The sequence below is a fragment of the Heteronotia binoei genome, chromosome 15 (assembly GCF_032191835.1).
Source record: "Heteronotia binoei isolate CCM8104 ecotype False Entrance Well chromosome 15, APGP_CSIRO_Hbin_v1, whole genome shotgun sequence".
Lineage (NCBI taxonomy): Eukaryota > Metazoa > Chordata > Lepidosauria > Squamata > Gekkonidae > Heteronotia > Heteronotia binoei.
Genome location: NC_083237.1, coordinates 46448288 through 46466698, shown reverse-complemented (window position 1 = coordinate 46466698; position 18411 = coordinate 46448288). Strand labels below are relative to the sequence as shown.

The 18411-nt window shown below is 50.2% G+C and overlaps 1 protein-coding gene across 1 annotated transcript; it reads right to left on the bottom strand.

Moving 5' to 3' along the window:
- Positions 1–1066: 1066 nt before the first annotated feature.
- MEOX1 (mesenchyme homeobox 1) lies at positions 1067–18095 on the bottom strand. Its single transcript, XM_060255968.1, has 3 exons — positions 17431–18095; positions 3254–3444; positions 1067–1416 (listed from the first exon to the last, which is right to left on the bottom strand). The coding sequence occupies exons 1-3, from the start codon at positions 17882–17884 to the stop codon at positions 1294–1296; spliced, it is 768 nt and encodes a 255-aa protein (XP_060111951.1). The 5' UTR covers positions 17885–18095; the 3' UTR covers positions 1067–1293.
- Between the last annotated feature and the right edge of the window lie 316 nt (positions 18096–18411).

The following is an 18411-nucleotide window of genomic DNA, read 5'->3' as shown; positions in this document are numbered from 1 at the left end:
GCCTCTTCCGGAGCTGCCTCTAAACCTGTCCACATGCAGCAGAAAGACACTGCAGAACAAAGTGTACCTCTTAAAGGGAGGGTGTGCAAAGGAGTAATATTTTTAAAACATTTCCCCGCATATTTTGTTCAGTCAAAATCCTTGCAAGTAGAAAACTAGCACCGCAGGGACGTGAGTGAATGCCCCCCCTATCGCTTGTCTTTTCTATTCACAAGGATTTTATTTTCCATGTGGAGAGGCATTAAAAATGGCGCCTACCAGCAGCCAATTCAGACTCCTATCTCAGTTTCCTGCCTTAGTAAACCAGGCCTGGAGCTGCAGCATCACAGAGCTCACAGAAACCAGAGCTTACAGAAAGGCTGTCAGAAGCCAAACGAAGCTGGCTTCATAACAGACATTACAAACTCAAATTGGCTAAGAGCTTTAGGTCATGCCCTTTTCCTGGTGACTTGCCCATGTTTCAAAAATGGCCATGTTAACATTCATTACCATATTAGTTTTTGAAAAGACAGCTTTTTTTAAAAAAATGGAAAATTGCCATGGGGTTTGGACTCTGACTGATTTCCCACTTGCCTTACACCGCTCTTAAGCTCCTCTTCTCAGGGGGGCTTCCCTCCAATTTCACACTATCTGCCCCGGGGCTGCAGTTAGCATCAGCTTTTTCACACCGTAAACAGAAACCTCTAAAAACCAGTTTCTGTTTGTGGTGCAAAAAAGCTGACACTAGCTGCAGTCCCAGGGCAGATAGTTTGAAATCGGAGAGAAGCCTCGCTGAGAAGAGGAGCTTGAGAGCTGCATAAGGCGAGTGAGAAATCTGTCTCCATGTTTTTTGACAGCATAGATGCTAGCCAGTCAGCACCAGGCACAACTAGTTTCTTATTCAAAAACGTGCAGCATCATTTCCCCCCAGAGCCCTGCAGAGGAAACGTAAGTTTGGAGGATGGTAAGGGCACTTCCCAATTGACCTTATTATCCTAAAAAAAATATTGTGAGTGTTTTTAAGAATCTACCTTGCACCATTCTGCTCCTTTTGGGCATCTTGCAAACAACATTTACAACTGAGTCTGGCTTCACATGGAAAAGGAAGCTCTGGCCTTTCTCCAGGCTGCTCCTTCCACCCTCTTTAGTCAACATCCCATTGCAAAGTCTGAGGAGGAGAAACATCTGGGCAGTGAGGGCAAAGGGCCTCAGTTGCTGCTGCTGAGTATGCTTTGTCCTAAGTGAAGATGCTCTGGGCGAAAATCTGACCCACAGCTGTTCTGCACCAGACTTCCCAAGCCCTCCCAGAAGGGGCTATTCTGAGCTTGGAGAAGCAGCAGAGTCCGCATCCTCTGTGTTGTGATCCTGGGGTGACACCGGCTGCCCACCCTTCACACGCTTCCATTTCATCCGGCGGTTTTGAAACCACACTTTGACCTGTATGAGAAGAAAAAGAGACCAACAGTCAGTCAGGAAGGCTGTTTCCTCTCCCTCTGCAATCTTGCAGGTAGGCAGTTCTTCTCCTCCGAATAGCGCTGCAGGATTTTCCTCACCTTTGCCTGGCAGCTCCAAGGATCCAGGAGGTAACTACAGTTCTGCCTAGGGTTTTCACCTGCACTCCTGGCTGGCTGGCTACAACTTGAGCCCCAGAGGCACAGCCAGAACCCTCAGGGGCTAACCTCACGCCTGCCTTGCAGTAGCACAGCTTGGGGAGATAAGGGGCATAAGCCATGCCAATCGCTTCCTCCGATGCCACAGCTAGATGAGGAAAAGGCAAGTCTCAGTGATGCTATCAGGGCCTCAGGAACTCATCTCAGACCTAACCAACACCTCTGGACATCATCACCCCCAAAGGGCTGTGTGGCACATTGGCAGAGCATCTGCTTTGCCTACAGAGGGTCCAAGGTTCAATCCTCCACACTTCCAGTTAAAAGGCTCCCATAGTAGATGCTCTGAAAGACTTCTGTGTGGGACCCTGGAGAGCTGCTGCCGGTCGGAGTAGACAAAAGAGACCTTGACAGGAGGAGTAGGAGGAGGAGACTGGATTTATGCCCTGCCCCTCACTAACGTCTCAGAGCAGTTTACATTCTCCTTCCCTTCCTCTCACCACAACAGGCACCTTGGGAGGCAAGTGGGGCTGAGAGAGCTCTGATGGAGAACTGCTCTTGAGAGAACAGCTCTGCAAGAACTGTGACTGACTCAGGTCAGCTAGCTAGCTGCAAGGAGAATCAAACCCAGCTCTCCCAGATTAGAGTCCATGCTCTTAACCACTACACCAAACTGGATCTTGCACTCAGCCATAGAGCACCTGCCTTGCATGTAGAAGTCCCCAGGCTCAATTCTACACCAAACTGGATCTTGCACTCAGCCATAGAGCACCTGCCTTGCATGTAGAAGTCCCCAGGCTCAATTCTACACCAAACTGGATCTTGCACTCAGCCATAGACCTCTGAAATGCTGAGAGCTGCTGACCATCAGGCTTGCCAAGACTGACCAATAGTCTGACTCATCAGCCCTGTACACACAATTCCTCCATGTGTTCAGTCAATGAGAACAGAAGGAGATTGTTCCCAAGTGCACTGGCCCCACCTCCCTGCCTCCATGTAATCGTTGGTTTAAAAAGAAATCTGCAAATGTTCCGTCGTAGGTTAAACCAAAACCTTGGTTTAATATGATTGGGCAGCCTTCCTGAAAGCTGCAGTGGAGGAAACCAATCATGCTTCAAGGAGAGAAGGCATTCCATCATCTCAGTGCCACATGGAAAAGGTCTATGTAATGCTTTCAAGGGCTAGCCATTCTAATAGATCATCTGGTTGTAATCATTACAAGCCACTATTATTTTCTTTTTCTTGCCTGTGGGGAACACAGGAAGAGTGGCTTGCCTAAGGTAATCTTGGGGATTGATGGTAGAGCTAAGATTTTTAGTTACTTCATTTATATCTCACTTTTCTCCCCACTGCAGACCTAAAGAGGCTTACAACCTTCTCCTCTCTGTTTTATCCCCACCACAATCCTGCAAAGTAGGTTAGGCTAAGAGTGTGTGACTGGCCCAAGGTTACCCAGCAAGCTTCCATGGCAGAGCAGGGATTCTCCCGGATCCTATTCTGTGCTCTAACCACTATTCAACATTATCTTTCTGTTTGATTTGAACCAAGGATCTCCTGGTTTGCAGCAAAACCTCTTCAGCACTACAGCACAGTGTGTGGTCTAAAGCAGAAAAGGCCCAAAGGGGTACAGCAATGGACATAGCTGGGCCACGGATGAGGAGATTTACCTGTCTTTCAGTCAGGTCCAGGTTCACTGCGATCTCATATCTCCGCAGCCTCGTCAGGTAGTTGTGGTGTGCGAACTCTGCCTCCAGCTCCCGCAGCTGTTCCTTGGTAAAAGCCGTGCGCTCTTTCCGTGCTTTGGAGCTGTTGGCCTCTGCTTTTGTGGTGCTCCCACTACTGCCTGTATTCTGACTTTCTACAAGAGAAGGAAGAGACCAAAAGGTATTCTTATACAAACCCTAGAGAGAAAATTTTTGAAACATCCTGATTTCTCCATAACAGACTTCAAAAGAGCCAGAGAAATTTCAAAGGGAGCGTTCCACAAGAACTGGAAGAAATGGATCTCATCTACAGATTGGGCGCTACCAGACTAGAACACACCAGGGACTGGAGATGGGAAGGTCTGCATAGAAAACAATTGTCTCTTCTTACAGGTTTAAGTACTCATCTTTATTGTTATTTACTTTTATGTATTTAATTCATTTATACCTTGTCTTTCTGCCTCAATGGCGACCCAAAGCAGCTAATGTTATTCTTCTCACCTCCATATTATCCTCACAACAACTCTGTGAGGTAGGTTAGGCTGAAAGAATGTGTCTCCCAGCAAGCTTCCATAGCACGAGTGAGGATTTGAACCTGGGTGTCCCAGATACTAGTCCAATACTCTTCACCACTACACCACACTGGCTGTCTTTGCCAGTCACAATCCTCTTCCACAACATCACCAGAGGACTTTAAAAAAAATTCAGTAATGAACAAAACAGCAATTTTAAGCGATAGCAGTGTATCAGCTACCAACATAACAGACATATTGAGCAGTGTAATTGACATATTTCTACAGGTTAAAAGGGAAATTGACATATCAGCATAAGGGTAAGGCTATAGTGATATGTCAATTTTTAAAAGCCTGGAAAAGTCCGGGGGGGGGGGGGGGCAATGACAGCCTAGCAAAGGAAGTGCAGGAAATGCTAACATGGGAGCCTTCTGTTGCAATTGTGATTGCATTGCAACACTGTAATTGCCTTGCAGCTTGCGGAATTGTTGCCATGTAGATGCAGCCCTAGAAAATTGAGCCTTCTGACTTCTCTTTGTAATCACCCTTTTCTGTAACTACTCTTGCATGTATACAGCTTCTTTTGAGCAGGAATGCACAGGAACACAGTTCCAGCTGGCTTGGTGTCAGGGGTGTGGCCTAATATGCAAATGAGTTCCTGCTGTTCTTTTTCTAAAAAAAAAAGTCCTGCATGTATATGAGCTCAGGCTCATAAAAGCTTATGCCACAATCCATATTTGAGTCTCCAAGGTGTCATGAGACTCCTTTGTTATACAGGAACACCAGTCTTGATGGGAGATGAAATAAAATTGGTGTTCCAAAGATGTAACAGGGGTGTGGTCAGCAACTGTCAGACTGCAGATTATCAGCTACCTACTTCTCTTTTCTTTTAATATCAGTTTTTATTTAAATATTTGGCTCAAGAACTAGAAATAATGAATAATCATGTAAAGTACCACACGTGGAGACGAGAGTAGGGCAACATGGGTTTATTCCATGGTACGATACAGGATGGAGAGAGTGAACACGCGGGCCGGCTCCCGCATATATACAGTTGCCGGACTATTCAACCTTCTGGCCGGTCCAATGTTGACCGTCCGAATTTCCCGCCACACGCTGTGATTGGCGGATTGGCGCGCCCAGCGCGGAGGCACTTGGGTGTTACTCAGTTGCCTCCGCGGCTGGGGTGGATGGGTGTTATTCTGCTATCGTGGTCTTTATGAACTGGTTGCCTTCAGTGGGCGCCATACACTACACTCCTCCCCCCTTAGTTAGTAATATAGTCCTGGAGGTAGGCGGGGGGTCGACGCTCCCGTGCAGAACGCCTCGGTGTTGCTTGTGGGGCCGGGGTTGCTTCCGCCTCTGGGGTTTCCCCGGGGGTCTGAGCGTTGGTGGGTTGTGGTTCGGGGTCCGATGGTGGGTCCGCCTCCGCCGGTGTGTGTGGCCGTGGCGTCGGTGCGGGTGTCGTTGGGCTCTCCGCGGGCCTGGCCCCCTCCCTCATTTCCAGGGGTACCTCCGGGAGGGTCCGGCGGCGTAACTGATCGATGTGCCGGTGTAGAATCTGGCCCCCCTCGGTGGAGACCTCGTAGTGGCGGGAGCCCATAACCCGTAATACCCGCCCGGCGACCCATTCTGGGCCTGCCGCGTAGTTGCGGGCGAACACCGGGTCTCCCGCGAAGAACCCCCTAGTCACGTCTCTGACCTCTGGGGACCCGCGCACATCTGGGGCTCGGTCGGGGTTTAGCCGATCTAGCCTCGTGGTGAGTTTGCGTCCCATGAGGAGCTCGGCTGGGCTAACCCCTGTGACTGGGTTGGGAATGACCCGGTTGTCAAAGAGGAACGCGGCTAGTCGGTGGTCCCAATCGCCCTGCACTATTCTGCCCAGGGCCTCTTTTGTTGTTCGGACCATCCGCTCGGCCTGGCCGTTGGTGGCCGGGTGGAAGGGCGCTGACCGGATGTGCCTAATGAGGTACCTCTGGAGGAACCCCTGGAAGTCCCCCGAGGTGAATGCTGCCCCGTTGTCCGAGACTATGGTGTCCGGAATACCGTGGGTGCACAGGACCTTACGTAATGCCCTAATGGCTGCAGCTGATGAGGTAGACCCTACGGGGATGACCTCTAACCATTTTGTGTATGCATCCACGATGATTAGGAAGATCTGTCCCTGGAACGGCCCAGCAAAATCAATGTGTAGCCTGGACCACGGTTTCCTGGTGGTCTCCCATCGTATAGCTGGGGCACTGGGTGGGTCCGGCCGCGACTCTTGGCATGTGCCGCACCTCCGGACCCAGTCCTCTATCTCACTGTCCATCCCCGGCCACCATACGTAACTTCTGGCCAGGGCTTTCATTCTCACGATGCCTGGGTGAGTTTCGTGGAGTGATTCCAGGACCCGTTTCTGCAGAGGGGGGGGGACCACTACCCTGCTCCCCCATAACAGGCACCCTTTGTGTGCTGCGAGTTCCTCCCTCCGCATTTTGTAGGGTTTGAACTCTTCCCCCATGTTCCCCTCTGGCCACCCCCTCACCACCCAGTCGAGCACCCGCGCTAGGGTTTTGTCTTTTCTGGTGGTTTTAGCCACCTCTGCCACGTGGAGGGGTTGCTCCGGCAGTGACTCGATTGACATGACCTGGTGAGCTGGGGCTGGATCGGGGCCTGTGTCCGGAAGCGGCAACCGGCTGAGAGCGTCCGCGTGGCCCATTGCCTTGCCCGCCCTGTGAACCAGCGTGTAGGTGTACGAGTTAAGGAATTGATTCCATCTCAACACCCTCTGGGACAGGATTTGGGGAGTTTGTCGGTCTGGGGCCAGCAGACCCAAGAGCGGCTTATGGTCCGTCGCTATTGTGAACCGGCGCCCATATAAATAATCATTGAATTTGTGGACCCCCGCCACTATGGCCAGGGCCTCCTTGTCGATTTGCGCGTAGTTCCGTTCCGCCGAAGTCAGGGTGCGCGAGTAGTATGCGACCGGGACCTCCCGGCCATCCGGTAACTGGTGCCCCAGGACAGCGCCCACCCCGTACGGCGATGCATCGCAAGCCAGGATGACCGGGAGGCGCTCGTCGAAGTGATGCAGCACCGCGTTGGAGATGAGGACGTCCTTAACTGCCTGGAAGGCGGCGGCTTGCCTCTTCCCCCACACCCATGGAGCTTTTTTGTCCAGTAGACGGTGTAGGGGTTCGGCAAGGGCCGCCTTGTGGGGTATGAACGTGTGGTAAAAATTGAGGACCCCCAGGAAACTCTGGAGTTCCGCTTTACACGTGGGGGCAGGGGCTTGCACAATGGCCCTGGTCTTTTCTTCGGTCGGGTGGATTCCCTCTGCGTCCACTGCGAATCCCAGGAACTCCACCCGGGGCACCCCCAACATGCACTTCTCCCTCTTAACTTTCAGTCCAGCGGCTTGGAAACGGCGGAGCACCTCCCGGAGGCGGTTGCGGAATTCCTCCGGGTCCGGGGTGGCGATTAAAACATCGTCGAAAAACGGCTGGACTCCGGGGATCCCTTTAAGGAGAGCATCCATTATGCTCTGGAAGATTCCCGGAGCCACGCTAACTCCGAACTGTAACCTGTTCACCCTGAACGCCCCCCTGTGGGTGACTATCGTTTGTGCCTCCGCTGTTTTGGCGTCCACCGGGAGCTGCTGGTAGGCTTGGGCCAGGTCCAGCTTCCCGAAAATCTTGGACCCCGCAAGGGCTGCCAGCACGTGGCTGACCACTGGCACCGGGTATGGGTTGTCTTGGAGCGCTTTGTTAATTGTGCACTTGTAATCTGCACATATTCGCACGTCCCCGTTAGGTTTGACCGGGGTCACTATGGGGGTTTCCCACGGGGCGTAGTCGACCGGCTCCAGGACCCCTTGGGCTACGAGGCGGTCCAATTCTGCCTCGATCTTGGGCTTCAAGGCGAAGGGAACCCGCCTTGCTTTGAGCCGGATCGGTCTGACCGTCGGGTCGAGCGGTAGGGAGATGGCCGGGCCCTTGTAGCTCCCTAGCGACCCATCAAAAACGTCGGGGAATTCTCCGCACACCCCCCCGAACCCCCCAGTAGTGGCTGTGCGCGCCACCTCTACTCTGATTCCCAGGGGGCCAAACCATGCTAGCCCCAACAGGGTGGTAAGTGGCCGCTTGACCACCAGGATGTCCAGGGGGCCTCTGAAGGACCCCCGCTCCACCTGCACCCGTGCCCACCCCGCTATTTGGACCGGGTTTTGCTGGAAGTCCCGCAATATGAAATTTGCTGGTTGCAGCTGCAACCCCTGGCCGGGCCGTAGCCTTCTCAGGGTCTCCTCCGCAATTATGGAGATGGAGGAGCCTGAGTCCACTTCCATGGTGCAGGGGGCCCCGTCTATGAGGACCGCCATCGTTATCTTGTTGGGGGTGGTGAGGGGCAAATTCAGTACCTGAAGTGAGGTGGAGGCGGTGGAGTGGGACTCTGCGGTCTCGTGGTGGGCGGTCGGTCGCTGGCGGTTGGGCTTGGTGCGGCAAGCCCGCGCTATGTGGCCGGTCTTTCCGCAGCTCCGGCAGTCCCAGGTCCGGTACTGGCAGTCCCGCCGATCGTGGGGGTCGCCGCAGCTGGCACATTTGGCCCTTTCGTTGGTGCGCTGGCTCGGTCGTTCGTTGGCTCGGGGTCGCTGTGAAGCTCGGGTGACGGATCCTGGGGCGCGTCGCGTCTGGAAAGCTTCTCCCTCGTCCTGGTGCTCGGGGTCCAGCTCCTCGTGGTGGGCGGTCTCGGTCTTTGCCCGGGGAAACGTCCGGGCGGTCCTTTCGCTCGCCACTGCCTCGCTGAAGGCTCCCTGGAGGGTGAGCTCTTCTTTGGCGAAGAGCTTTTGCTGGAGCCTTTCGTCGCGGAGGCCCCACGTGAATCTGTCGGCCAGGGTTTCTTCCAGCTGGGGAAAGTTGCAGTTCCCGGCGAGTTTTCGGAGGGCCGCCAGGTAGTCGGCGGCGGACTCACCCGCGGTCTGGTCCCGTTTGTGGAACAGGAATCTGCGAGCCACCCGTGAGGGCTGTGGTGAGAAGTGGCCCGTGAGGAGTCGGATGACCTCGTCATAGGACTTCTCCGCCAGGCGGGCGGGCGCCGAGAGACCCTTAGCGATCTCGAACGTGGCAGGCCCGCAGACGCTTAGGAGCACATCCCGCTTCGCCCCGGCGTCGGTGATCTTGTTGGCCCGGAGATAGAACTCGACCCGTTCCGAGTAGGACTCCCAGCCCTCGGGATTGGCAGGGTCGAAGGGCTCGAGGTAGCCGGTGATTCCGCCCTGGTTGGCCATGATGGCGGCGGCGGTCGTTCGTTGCCCAGATCTCCGTCGTAGCCGATGAGGCTAGAATCCCATCCTCATCGCCACTGTAAAGTACCACACGTGGAGACGAGAGTAGGGCAACATGGGTTTATTCCATGGTACGATACAGGATGGAGAGAGTGAACACGCGGGCCGGCTCCCGCATATATACAGTTGCCGGACTATTCAACCTTCTGGCCGGTCCAATGTTGACCGTCCGAATTTCCCGCCACACGCTGTGATTGGCGGATTGGCGCGCCCAGCGCGGAGGCACTTGGGTGTTACTCAGTTGCCTCCGCGGCTGGGGTGGATGGGTGTTATTCTGCTATCGTGGTCTTTATGAACTGGTTGCCTTCAGTGGGCGCCATACACTACAAATCAGTTAACTGTAAATCTACAGGCAAACAGATCTCTGATACCCTCAAACAACTGAGCTTCCTACTTTTCTGTTTCCTTCACCCACCCATCTATTTTCCTTCCCTGTTCCTGTTTCCCCACAGCTCCTTCAGGACTCCTTTCATATGGAGATTATTCTCCATGTAGCTCTTATTACCACCCAGAGCATCCACATGGAAAGAAGAAGAAACTGGATTTATACCTCACCCTTCTCTCAGAATCAGAGTCTCAGAGTGGCTTACAATCACCTTTACCTTCCTCCCCCACAACAGACACCTTGTAAGGAAGTTGGGGCTGAGAGAGCTCTCCCAGAAGCTTCCCTTTCAAGGATCTCTGTGAGAGCTATGGCTGATCCAAAGCCATTCCAGCAGCTGCAAATGGAGGAGTGGGAAATCAAACCCGGCTCTCCCAGGTAAGTCTATGCACTTAATAACTACACCAAAAACTGGCTCTCTTGCCCAAAGGACCACCTACTTCCTCATGAAACCACGTGACCCCTCTGTTCATCTTCTGAAGCCCTGCTTTCCTAAAGTTCTGACACCTGGGAAGGCTGCTCTCTGATGTAATTCAGAGCCCGGTCATGGAGTGAGAGGGAGGATCCTAAGACCTATTGGCTATATCTTGACTCACACCAGCATTTCCCACCAGGATGGAAAGCCTGCCAACCATTTGGGTGATCCCGAGGTTAGCACCTCCAACAGGGGACTTGATTCCTCAGTGAGTGGTGCCTGAATCAGCAGGATTCCAACTGGTTTCCAGAATCAGTTCCCCATGAGAAAATGGAGGGTTGGCTCTATGGCAGGGGTGGCCAGCGGTAGCTCTCCAGATGTTTTTTGCCTACAACTCCCATCAGCCCCAGCCATTGACCAGGCTGGCTGGGGGTGATGGGAGTTGTAGGCAGAAAACATCTGGAGAGCTACCGTTGGCCACCCCTGCTCTATGGCATCAAACCCTGCTGAGTTCTCTTTCCAGACTTGACCCTCAAATCTTCAGGAATTCTCCAACCTGGAACTGGCAAACTGTGATGACATCACACAAAAGTGATGTCACCATGTTGCCCACATCACACAGCGATGCTCTAGTTTTTGGGCAAAATCTAGGGTAAAATTGGCTACAAACCAAAGAGTTTTACCCAAAAACCAGAGTGTCATACATACCTGATATCAGAAGACCCGGAGACAACCAAGGATCCCCCCCCCCCCACCAGCTGCCAGGTAGGATCTGGCTGGCATCCTTACCTATATCAGGAATGTGGTGTGTGAGGAGAAGTGGCTTCAGCATCCCCCCCATACTATTTTCCCAATCTGAAATTGGCCAAAGGGTGTCCCTTTGGGGGCTTCACAGATACAGGTAAGTCAATTAAGTCAGCCGATGGGGGACAAGGGGGCAGGGGGTTGCCTGCAGGATCCAGGTTGATTGGAGGAACTGATTTCCCCGGCTCTAAAGACCTTTGCAGCTGCCGCTTAGTACATTCAAGTCTTATGAGGATTGCCTGTTGATCTTTTGCTGGAAGACTCCCAAATGACTGCAGAAGGTCATCTTCTATTGAAACATTACTTCTCTAACATTTTTGCTGCTCCATGTATATCCCCTCCTATCTTAGCAAAACCCACAGTTACTGATATGCCGGTCTGGCATCCAGTAACTCTAGAGGAAATCAGTGATTTATTGAAGGATTTAAAAGCGGTAAAACACCAGGCCCTGATGGCCTTCCCACTGAGGTATTCACAAAGTTTGCTGATTGGTGGCTCTTGCCCCTTGCAAAATTGTTCTCTTTCATTGATCTGCATGGCTCCATCCCAGACTCTTGGCTTGATTCTATAATTATCCCAATATACAAAAAGGGGGGATTGGAGTTACCAGAAAATTCCCGCCCCATTAGTTTATTATCTATAGTGGGCAAATTGTATGCCAAACATTTAGAACTCCGATTAACTGACTGGATGCGCCTAGGCAACATCATAGGTCCTGAACAGATTGGCTTCTCCAAAGGCAAATCCGCTATGGACCATTGCTGCACTCTGGCCTTCCTTGCTGAAAAATATATGCATGCCGGGACAAAAAAATTATATGCTGCCTTCATCGATTTGAAGGGCGCATTTGATTCAATAGATAGAGCCCAACTATGGATTAAGCTAGGTTACCTGGGAATGGACCCTCGTCTGCTGTTTCTCTTGAGGAAACTTCATTCTAATACTTTTTTGCCAAGTGAAATTTTCTTCTAGGGGTGACTTGACTAGCAAAATCCCAGTGTTAAAGGGGGTTAAACAAGTTGCGTGCTGGCCCCGCATCTATTTAATTTATTTTTAACTGACCTGGCACAGTTTTTGAACTCTATTAATGGTCATCCGCCTAAACTAGCAGGCCGAGCGGTCCCCTTATTACTTTATGCCAATGATACTACCATCCTCTCTTGCACAAGTGTGGGCCTGCAAAGATATCTGAATGCCTTCTATGACTACTGTAATTGTAATTCACTCTCTATCAATTATGCCAAATCTAAAGTAGTTGTCTTTTCAAATTGCTGGCGCCCACAGAGATGGTTTATTGGCAACTCAACAACTGAGCAAACAAAATTTTTTAAATACTTGGGGATCACTTTTAATCAAAAGTTAAGCTGGGTTTCACATCGTAACAACACCGTTAACTTGGCTAAATGTTCGGCTGCTCAAATTAAACAGTTTTTCTTTGCAAGGGGCAACCAATTAGTTCCAGCAGCTATTAAAGTGTTCAAAGCCAAAATGCTTGCCCAAATCCTCTATGGTATCCCTATATGGATCTCAGCTTTTACCAGGAAAGTGGAAGGCATTCAAGCCTCATTCTTTAGACAAATTCTTAGTATGCCAAAATGTGTGTCCTACTTTGCTCTCTGCTCTGAAGTAGGTCAGTCTTTGGTGGAGACAAAGGCCTGGATTGCAGTGTTTAAACTCTGGCTCAAAATCCACTTTAGAACAGATCCTAACAGCCTTCTTGATTGCATGAAAAGAGACCCATATATTTCATCCTGGACAGCAGTGCTTATGTCCAGACTTAACCAGTTGGGGATAGAGGTTGATGATTTTTTTTTACTTCTGATGAGTCATATATCTTTAGATGTATTAAATTGAGACTGTGGGAGTTGGAGGAAACGAAACTACGGCCAACAGACCCTTATATTTGTTCCCCAGTTTCCTTAGGTCTTTATGCTTTCTGCGGCAAAATGCCCCATTATCTATCAGACTTAACCATTCCAAGTCATCGCAGGGCATTTATGTTGGCTAGACTAAATGCGTTTCCCTCCAAAGTTTTACAAGGGAGATAACATTGAGTCCCTTTAGGCGGCAGACTCTGTTCCTGTGGAGCGAATATTCCCGACTCAATTCAGCATATATTGCTTGATTGTTCCTTTTATCATCATCTCCGTAAAGATTTATTTTGTAAGCTTTCTTTCTCCCCAGATTTGTCTATTCTGCCACCCTGTTATTATTTATTGAATGATACTGAGGGGAAGGTTAGCAAGACTGTGGCAAAATTTTTGGCTGACATCCTTAAATTTAAATCTGCCCATATATGAATGCATCTGTAAGCTCGGTTTCATTTTGATTTTATCTCCAATGTTTAAATTTTTATATTCTGTGTATTTTTATTTGCAACTGTTATGCCATTAAAGGTTTGGTATGGTAGATACAGGTAAGGCACACAAAGGTTTTCCCAGAGGGGTGCTCTTCTCCCCCCCCCCCCCACCCCAAACACACACACTTTCAAGTTGTCTCACACGTTCCAGGATTGAATCTCGGCATACACAGCAGAGCCTGACTCAAATGGAGCCCCTGTCACAGGGACAGGCCTGTGCCTACTATGATGGCCAGCTTCCAGGTAGGGCCTTTTTTGATCTTCAGTCAAAAAAGATCACTTCCCCTAGAGGAAATGACTGCTTTGGAGGGTGGACTCTGTGACACTGTATCCCACTGAGGTCCCTTCCCTCCCCAACTAACCCAGCCCTCCCCAGCCTCAACCCCCAAATCCCCAAGAATTTCCCATCCCATAGCTGGCAACCATGTTCCTCCAGCCGAATGCAGGGCTGAGATTTCTGTCTAAAGAAAACAGTCATCTGAGCCCAAATGTTTTGGGTCTCACGCGGGGGCTGTTGGCAATCTTCTCCTGGCCTGTGATTTCAGCCTGGATTAAGCGATCCATATGTTCCCACTATCTGGCCTTCAAATCTTCTAAAAATGACAGCCTAGGTTTTAGTCCAAGAGGAAGACTGCTTTGCCTTCATGCAGAAGTCTTAGGGAAGAAAGCCAGACCTTTGCTGCTAAAGGCTTCCAGAGAAGGTCTATGGAAATGAAGAAAACTGACTATTACCACTGAAAGAACCAGCCCTCAGGTCCCCCCACACACACTTCTGAGGGAGATATGTTTTGGCAGAGTAATCAACATAGCAATGTGCACAACCTGATTAAAGAGTAAATAAAGGTTTATTTAGGAAGTAACATACTTGATAGGAAAGAGGAGAGAGAAAGAGAGGCTCCTAACTACATCCAGTTCCAGCTGGCTTGGTGTCAGGGGGTGTGGCCTAAATGCAAATAGGTTCCTGCTGGACCTTTTCTACAAAAAAGCCCTCTTTGGAACAATGGTGATATCAGGGGGTGTGGCCTAATATGCAAATGAGTTCCTGCTGGGCTTTTTCTAAAAACAAGGCCTTGGCTACATCTCTAGCTGAGAGAGAGGGTGAGACTGAGTGTGGCACTTCCAAGTAGAAGGGAGAAATTGCTCTGAGAGTAGCAATCTGGAGACAAGGAATGACACTCAACAGGAGAGAAGATGCTGACTTCACTATCCTGTCTAATTGTTTTCTCGCTGCTCTCTGCAGGGTCTCCTTTCCTTCTTTGTACACCAGACGTTTCCTTTTCCAACAATATGTGCTGCCTTTTCTCTTGTTTGAAAAGGCCAGCTGGAAGGCAGGGCCAGTTCGTGCAGCTGATTAACAAAACAGCTGTTCACCCTGATCTGGATAGCCCAGGCCAGCCCGATCTCTTCAGATCTCAGAAGCTAAGCAGGGTGGACTGTGGTTAGTACTTGGATGGGAGACCTCCTTGAAATACCCAGTTGAGAGGACAGGGCAGGCTCTATTGAGCCACCTGTCTGAATATCCCCCAGTAGGGGTCAGTCACCAGAGGTGACTTCTAGGTACACACAACATGACTTCTAGGTAAACACACCATGTGGACACACACACAATAGACAAAAAAAAAAGCTGCTCAACAGAGAAAGACAACTTTAATGGGACAGATCTTGAGAAACCACCCAAGTGCGGAGTAGGGTGGTCAGCTCTGAGTTGGGAAATACCTGGAGATTTAGAGAGTGGAGTCTAGAGAGAGTAGGATTTAGGGAGGGAAGGGACCTCAGCATGGTTTAATGACATAGAATCCACCTTCCAAAGCAACCTTTTTCTCCAGGGGAACTGAACTTTGTAGGCTGGAGATCAGTTGTAAAAGCACAAGATCACCAGACCCCACCTTTAGTTTGAGATCACCAGACCCCACCTTTAGACCCCAAGCCAGCGTAGAGTCCTCTCAGATTATAACTGATTTCTAGGCTACACAGTTCAGTTCCCTTGGAGCAGGGGTGGCCAAACTGTGGCTTGGGAGTTACATGTGGCTCTTTCACACATACTGTGTGGCTCCTGAAGCCCACACTGCCCCATCAGCAAGCTTGAAGAAGGCATTTGTCTCTTTAAATCACATCTCAATGGCTTGGAGAGTGCATCTAAAGTTAAAGTTGCTTTCTTTCCACCTCTCTCTCCCCTATCTATTTTTTCCTTCCTTCCTTCCTTCCTTCCTTCCTTCCTTCCTTCCTTCCTTCCTTCCTTCCTTCCTTCCTTCCTTCCTGTTATGCAGCTCTCAAACATTTATTCATGTGGCTCTTACATTAAGCAAGTTTGGCCACCCCTGCCCTGGAGGAGCTGGCAGCCTTGGAGGTTGGATTCTATGGCAATACATCCCTCCCCTCCCCTCCCCAAATCCCACGATCCCCAAACTTTGCTCCCAAATCTCCTGAAATTTCCTGACCCTAAATCAACAGTTCTAACATCCTGGGATGCTTCTCCTGTTCTCTTGACTTATTTCAAAAAGTTTCCAGTGTCCACAACGTTCTTATGTAGCAGGAGCGAGTCAGTGTCACATAACAGGACGGGTTTTCGAGCTCACCACCAGGACACTTCATCATCTGCTGAGTCTGCAAGTGTGGAGTTATGAGTCACTGGATCCATCCTAATAAAAAGGTATGACATGCAGGGCTTTTTTTGAGCAGGAATACACAGGAATGCAGTTCCGACTGGCTTGGCATCAGGGGGTGTGGCCTAATAAGCAAATGAGTTCCTGCTGGGCTTTTTTCATTTGTAGAGCAACTTGGTGAGAAGCCTAACTCCAACTATGGGATAGAGCCAAGTGGGCAGCCGTGTTGGTCTGAAGCAGTTGAACAAAGCAGGAGTCAAGTGGCACCTTTAAGACCAACAAAGTTTTATTCACAACGTAAGCTTTTGTGTGCATTCCTGCTCAAAAAGAGCCCTGGGTGTTATCATTCTTGTTCTTTGTTATTTATGTATTCACCTTTTTACCAAAGTAGGTATTACAAAAGCTATTACAGGGAGGGCACAATTTGATACTCTTGCCTTGAGTGCAAAATGAGCTGGGTCTGGCAGCAATGAGAGCAAAAACAGGGAATTGCCCCCGTGTGGAAGCAGCAAAGTTTGTTATATCTGATGAGGATACAGATTTGAAGAGTCTCAACCCCGCCCCCCCCCGCCCCACATACAGTTCGCCATGCCGAAAGAGATCCAGGTATGAATTCCAGCTAGTATTTGCCAAGTCTCAGCTCCATAACCTATTTACATCATCCCTGCTCTGGTGCCTGTGAAACAGACTGGCATTCTGGACAAGCTGTCTTCTCATCATGGAGTGACTATGGCTCATCTCCACACAACTGGTGTTAGGATAGAACTTCCACATACAAGAGAGGCTCTTTGAGGCAGATTTAGCTGTCAGGTGAACATGATATAGGTAAAGGGCCTGCAAGAGGTTATTTTGCTTTAGAACTCACAAGGCTGGGGGGTGGGGGCAGGTTAAACAGCAGTTTTTTTTCCTTTCTCATGCTTCTTCCATTTGCCTGCCCCCCTCTGATTCCTCCCTTAGGAACCAGAACTCCAGTTCTGTCCCACAAGAGGAGAGTAAGCAATGGAACTGAGGGAGGAATCGATTGGGAGAAGCAAAGGTTGTGTCAGCAGTTAATGGAAACTCAACATCAGTGGTTTGTAACCTGCCCACCCTATATAGACCTTCTGTGAACTGGAGGCCATAGCAACTATGAATGGCATCAGGAGTGCCCTTATTTTAACTAACCTGGAACGCCAGCCTCCCTTGCTTGCTCCTCTTTGCTCAAAGGGGAGATATTTGCAAACTGCTTATTTTTATGTCTTAAATTATTGTATGCAGTGGTGACCATTCCATAAGTGAACCCACTCCATAATGTGGAGCACATCTGCAAATGCCAAAGGCGCTGATTCCAAAGCAAGTATAGCAACTCTCACAAGAATCCGCATGTCTACAGGTCTTGATTCTGGTGGAATCTCTTTCTCATAACTGCAGTTCCCAGGATCCGTGACTTTTAAAGTAATTTCAAATTGACCTCAGATTATGTTTTCCTTTCTTTGCGTACCACCTGTCTCCCCAGTCAGGACCCGAAGCAGCTTACATTTGTTCTCCTCGTCTGCATTTTATCCTCACAACAACCCTGCGAGGTAGGTTAGGCTGAGAACGTGGGACTGGCACAGGGTCACCCAGCAAGGCCCCATGGAAGAGCAAGGATTTGAACATGAACTTCCCAGCTGGTCCAGTGCTTCAGCCACTGCACCACTACCTTCAGCCACCCTATTCACCCCCCAAGCAGTTGGTCTGAAAGCTCTGCTAAGCTCCACCTACCTGTGTGGCCTTTTTTCCTTCTGCAAGATTTTTTCTCCGCTTCCCTCGGACTATTCCTCACCAGGTCATAATCTTCGCTTGTACCCACAGCTGAATCCACCAAGCGCGGACTGCCATTCTCCGGTTCTCCCGAGCCCAGTGCCAATTCAGCAGGGAGCCACCGCCTGCCCTCAGAGGTGGTGAAATGCCAGGCGGGATGCTGGAAAGAGGGATGATGCTCATCAAACGCACGCTCGTCCCGGGGAAGGCTTTGGGGGGCAGCAGCCAGGCAGGAGGTGGAAAAGTCCACATAAGCACCAAAGTCTGATTTGGGGTGGAAGGCAAAGGGGGCTTGGGGGTAGTGGTGTGGCCCAGAGGCCGTCCCGGCCTCCGGGTGGTGATTCCGCAGGCATTCCCAGAACGTGGTGCTACCAGAGTGAGAGTTTCTCATACAGCTGTTGGCAGGTGGCTCCATCTATTCTAGGATGTTCTTCCAGAGGTCCACCAGGAAATCCAAGGGTAAAACTTTTGCAGAAGTTCCTTCTCCAAAGCACTCTCTGCTTGTTCTCTGTCATAGGCTTGTCGGTAGAAGGACCGGGCAAATTCTCCAAAAACGTCAGTGGAGGCCACTCACATCTGTTGCTACTGAAGCCTGCAGCTTTCTGGCTGTGAAGCCCTGAAGTCCTAAAAACACTTTTTTGCGATCTTTTCACTGGAGTGTGAGTGACAAGCTGAGGAAGAGAAATGTGAGAGAGCAGCGGGAAAGGAGGGCTTAACCTGCACGCACAGCCCCTCCGACCCGAGCCAAACATGCAACGATTAATCACTCGAAACCTTAGAGGCGCATCTAATGGGAACTGCAGATGGAGGCTTTTAAAGAAACATTGTCTGCACTTTTTTCAAAAGGGCGGGGGGGGGGAAATGTACACACACACACACACACAAAAGGCACAGGTTTAAGGTTTCCTTCTCACACTCTGAAGTTATTTTTATTGTGCAATA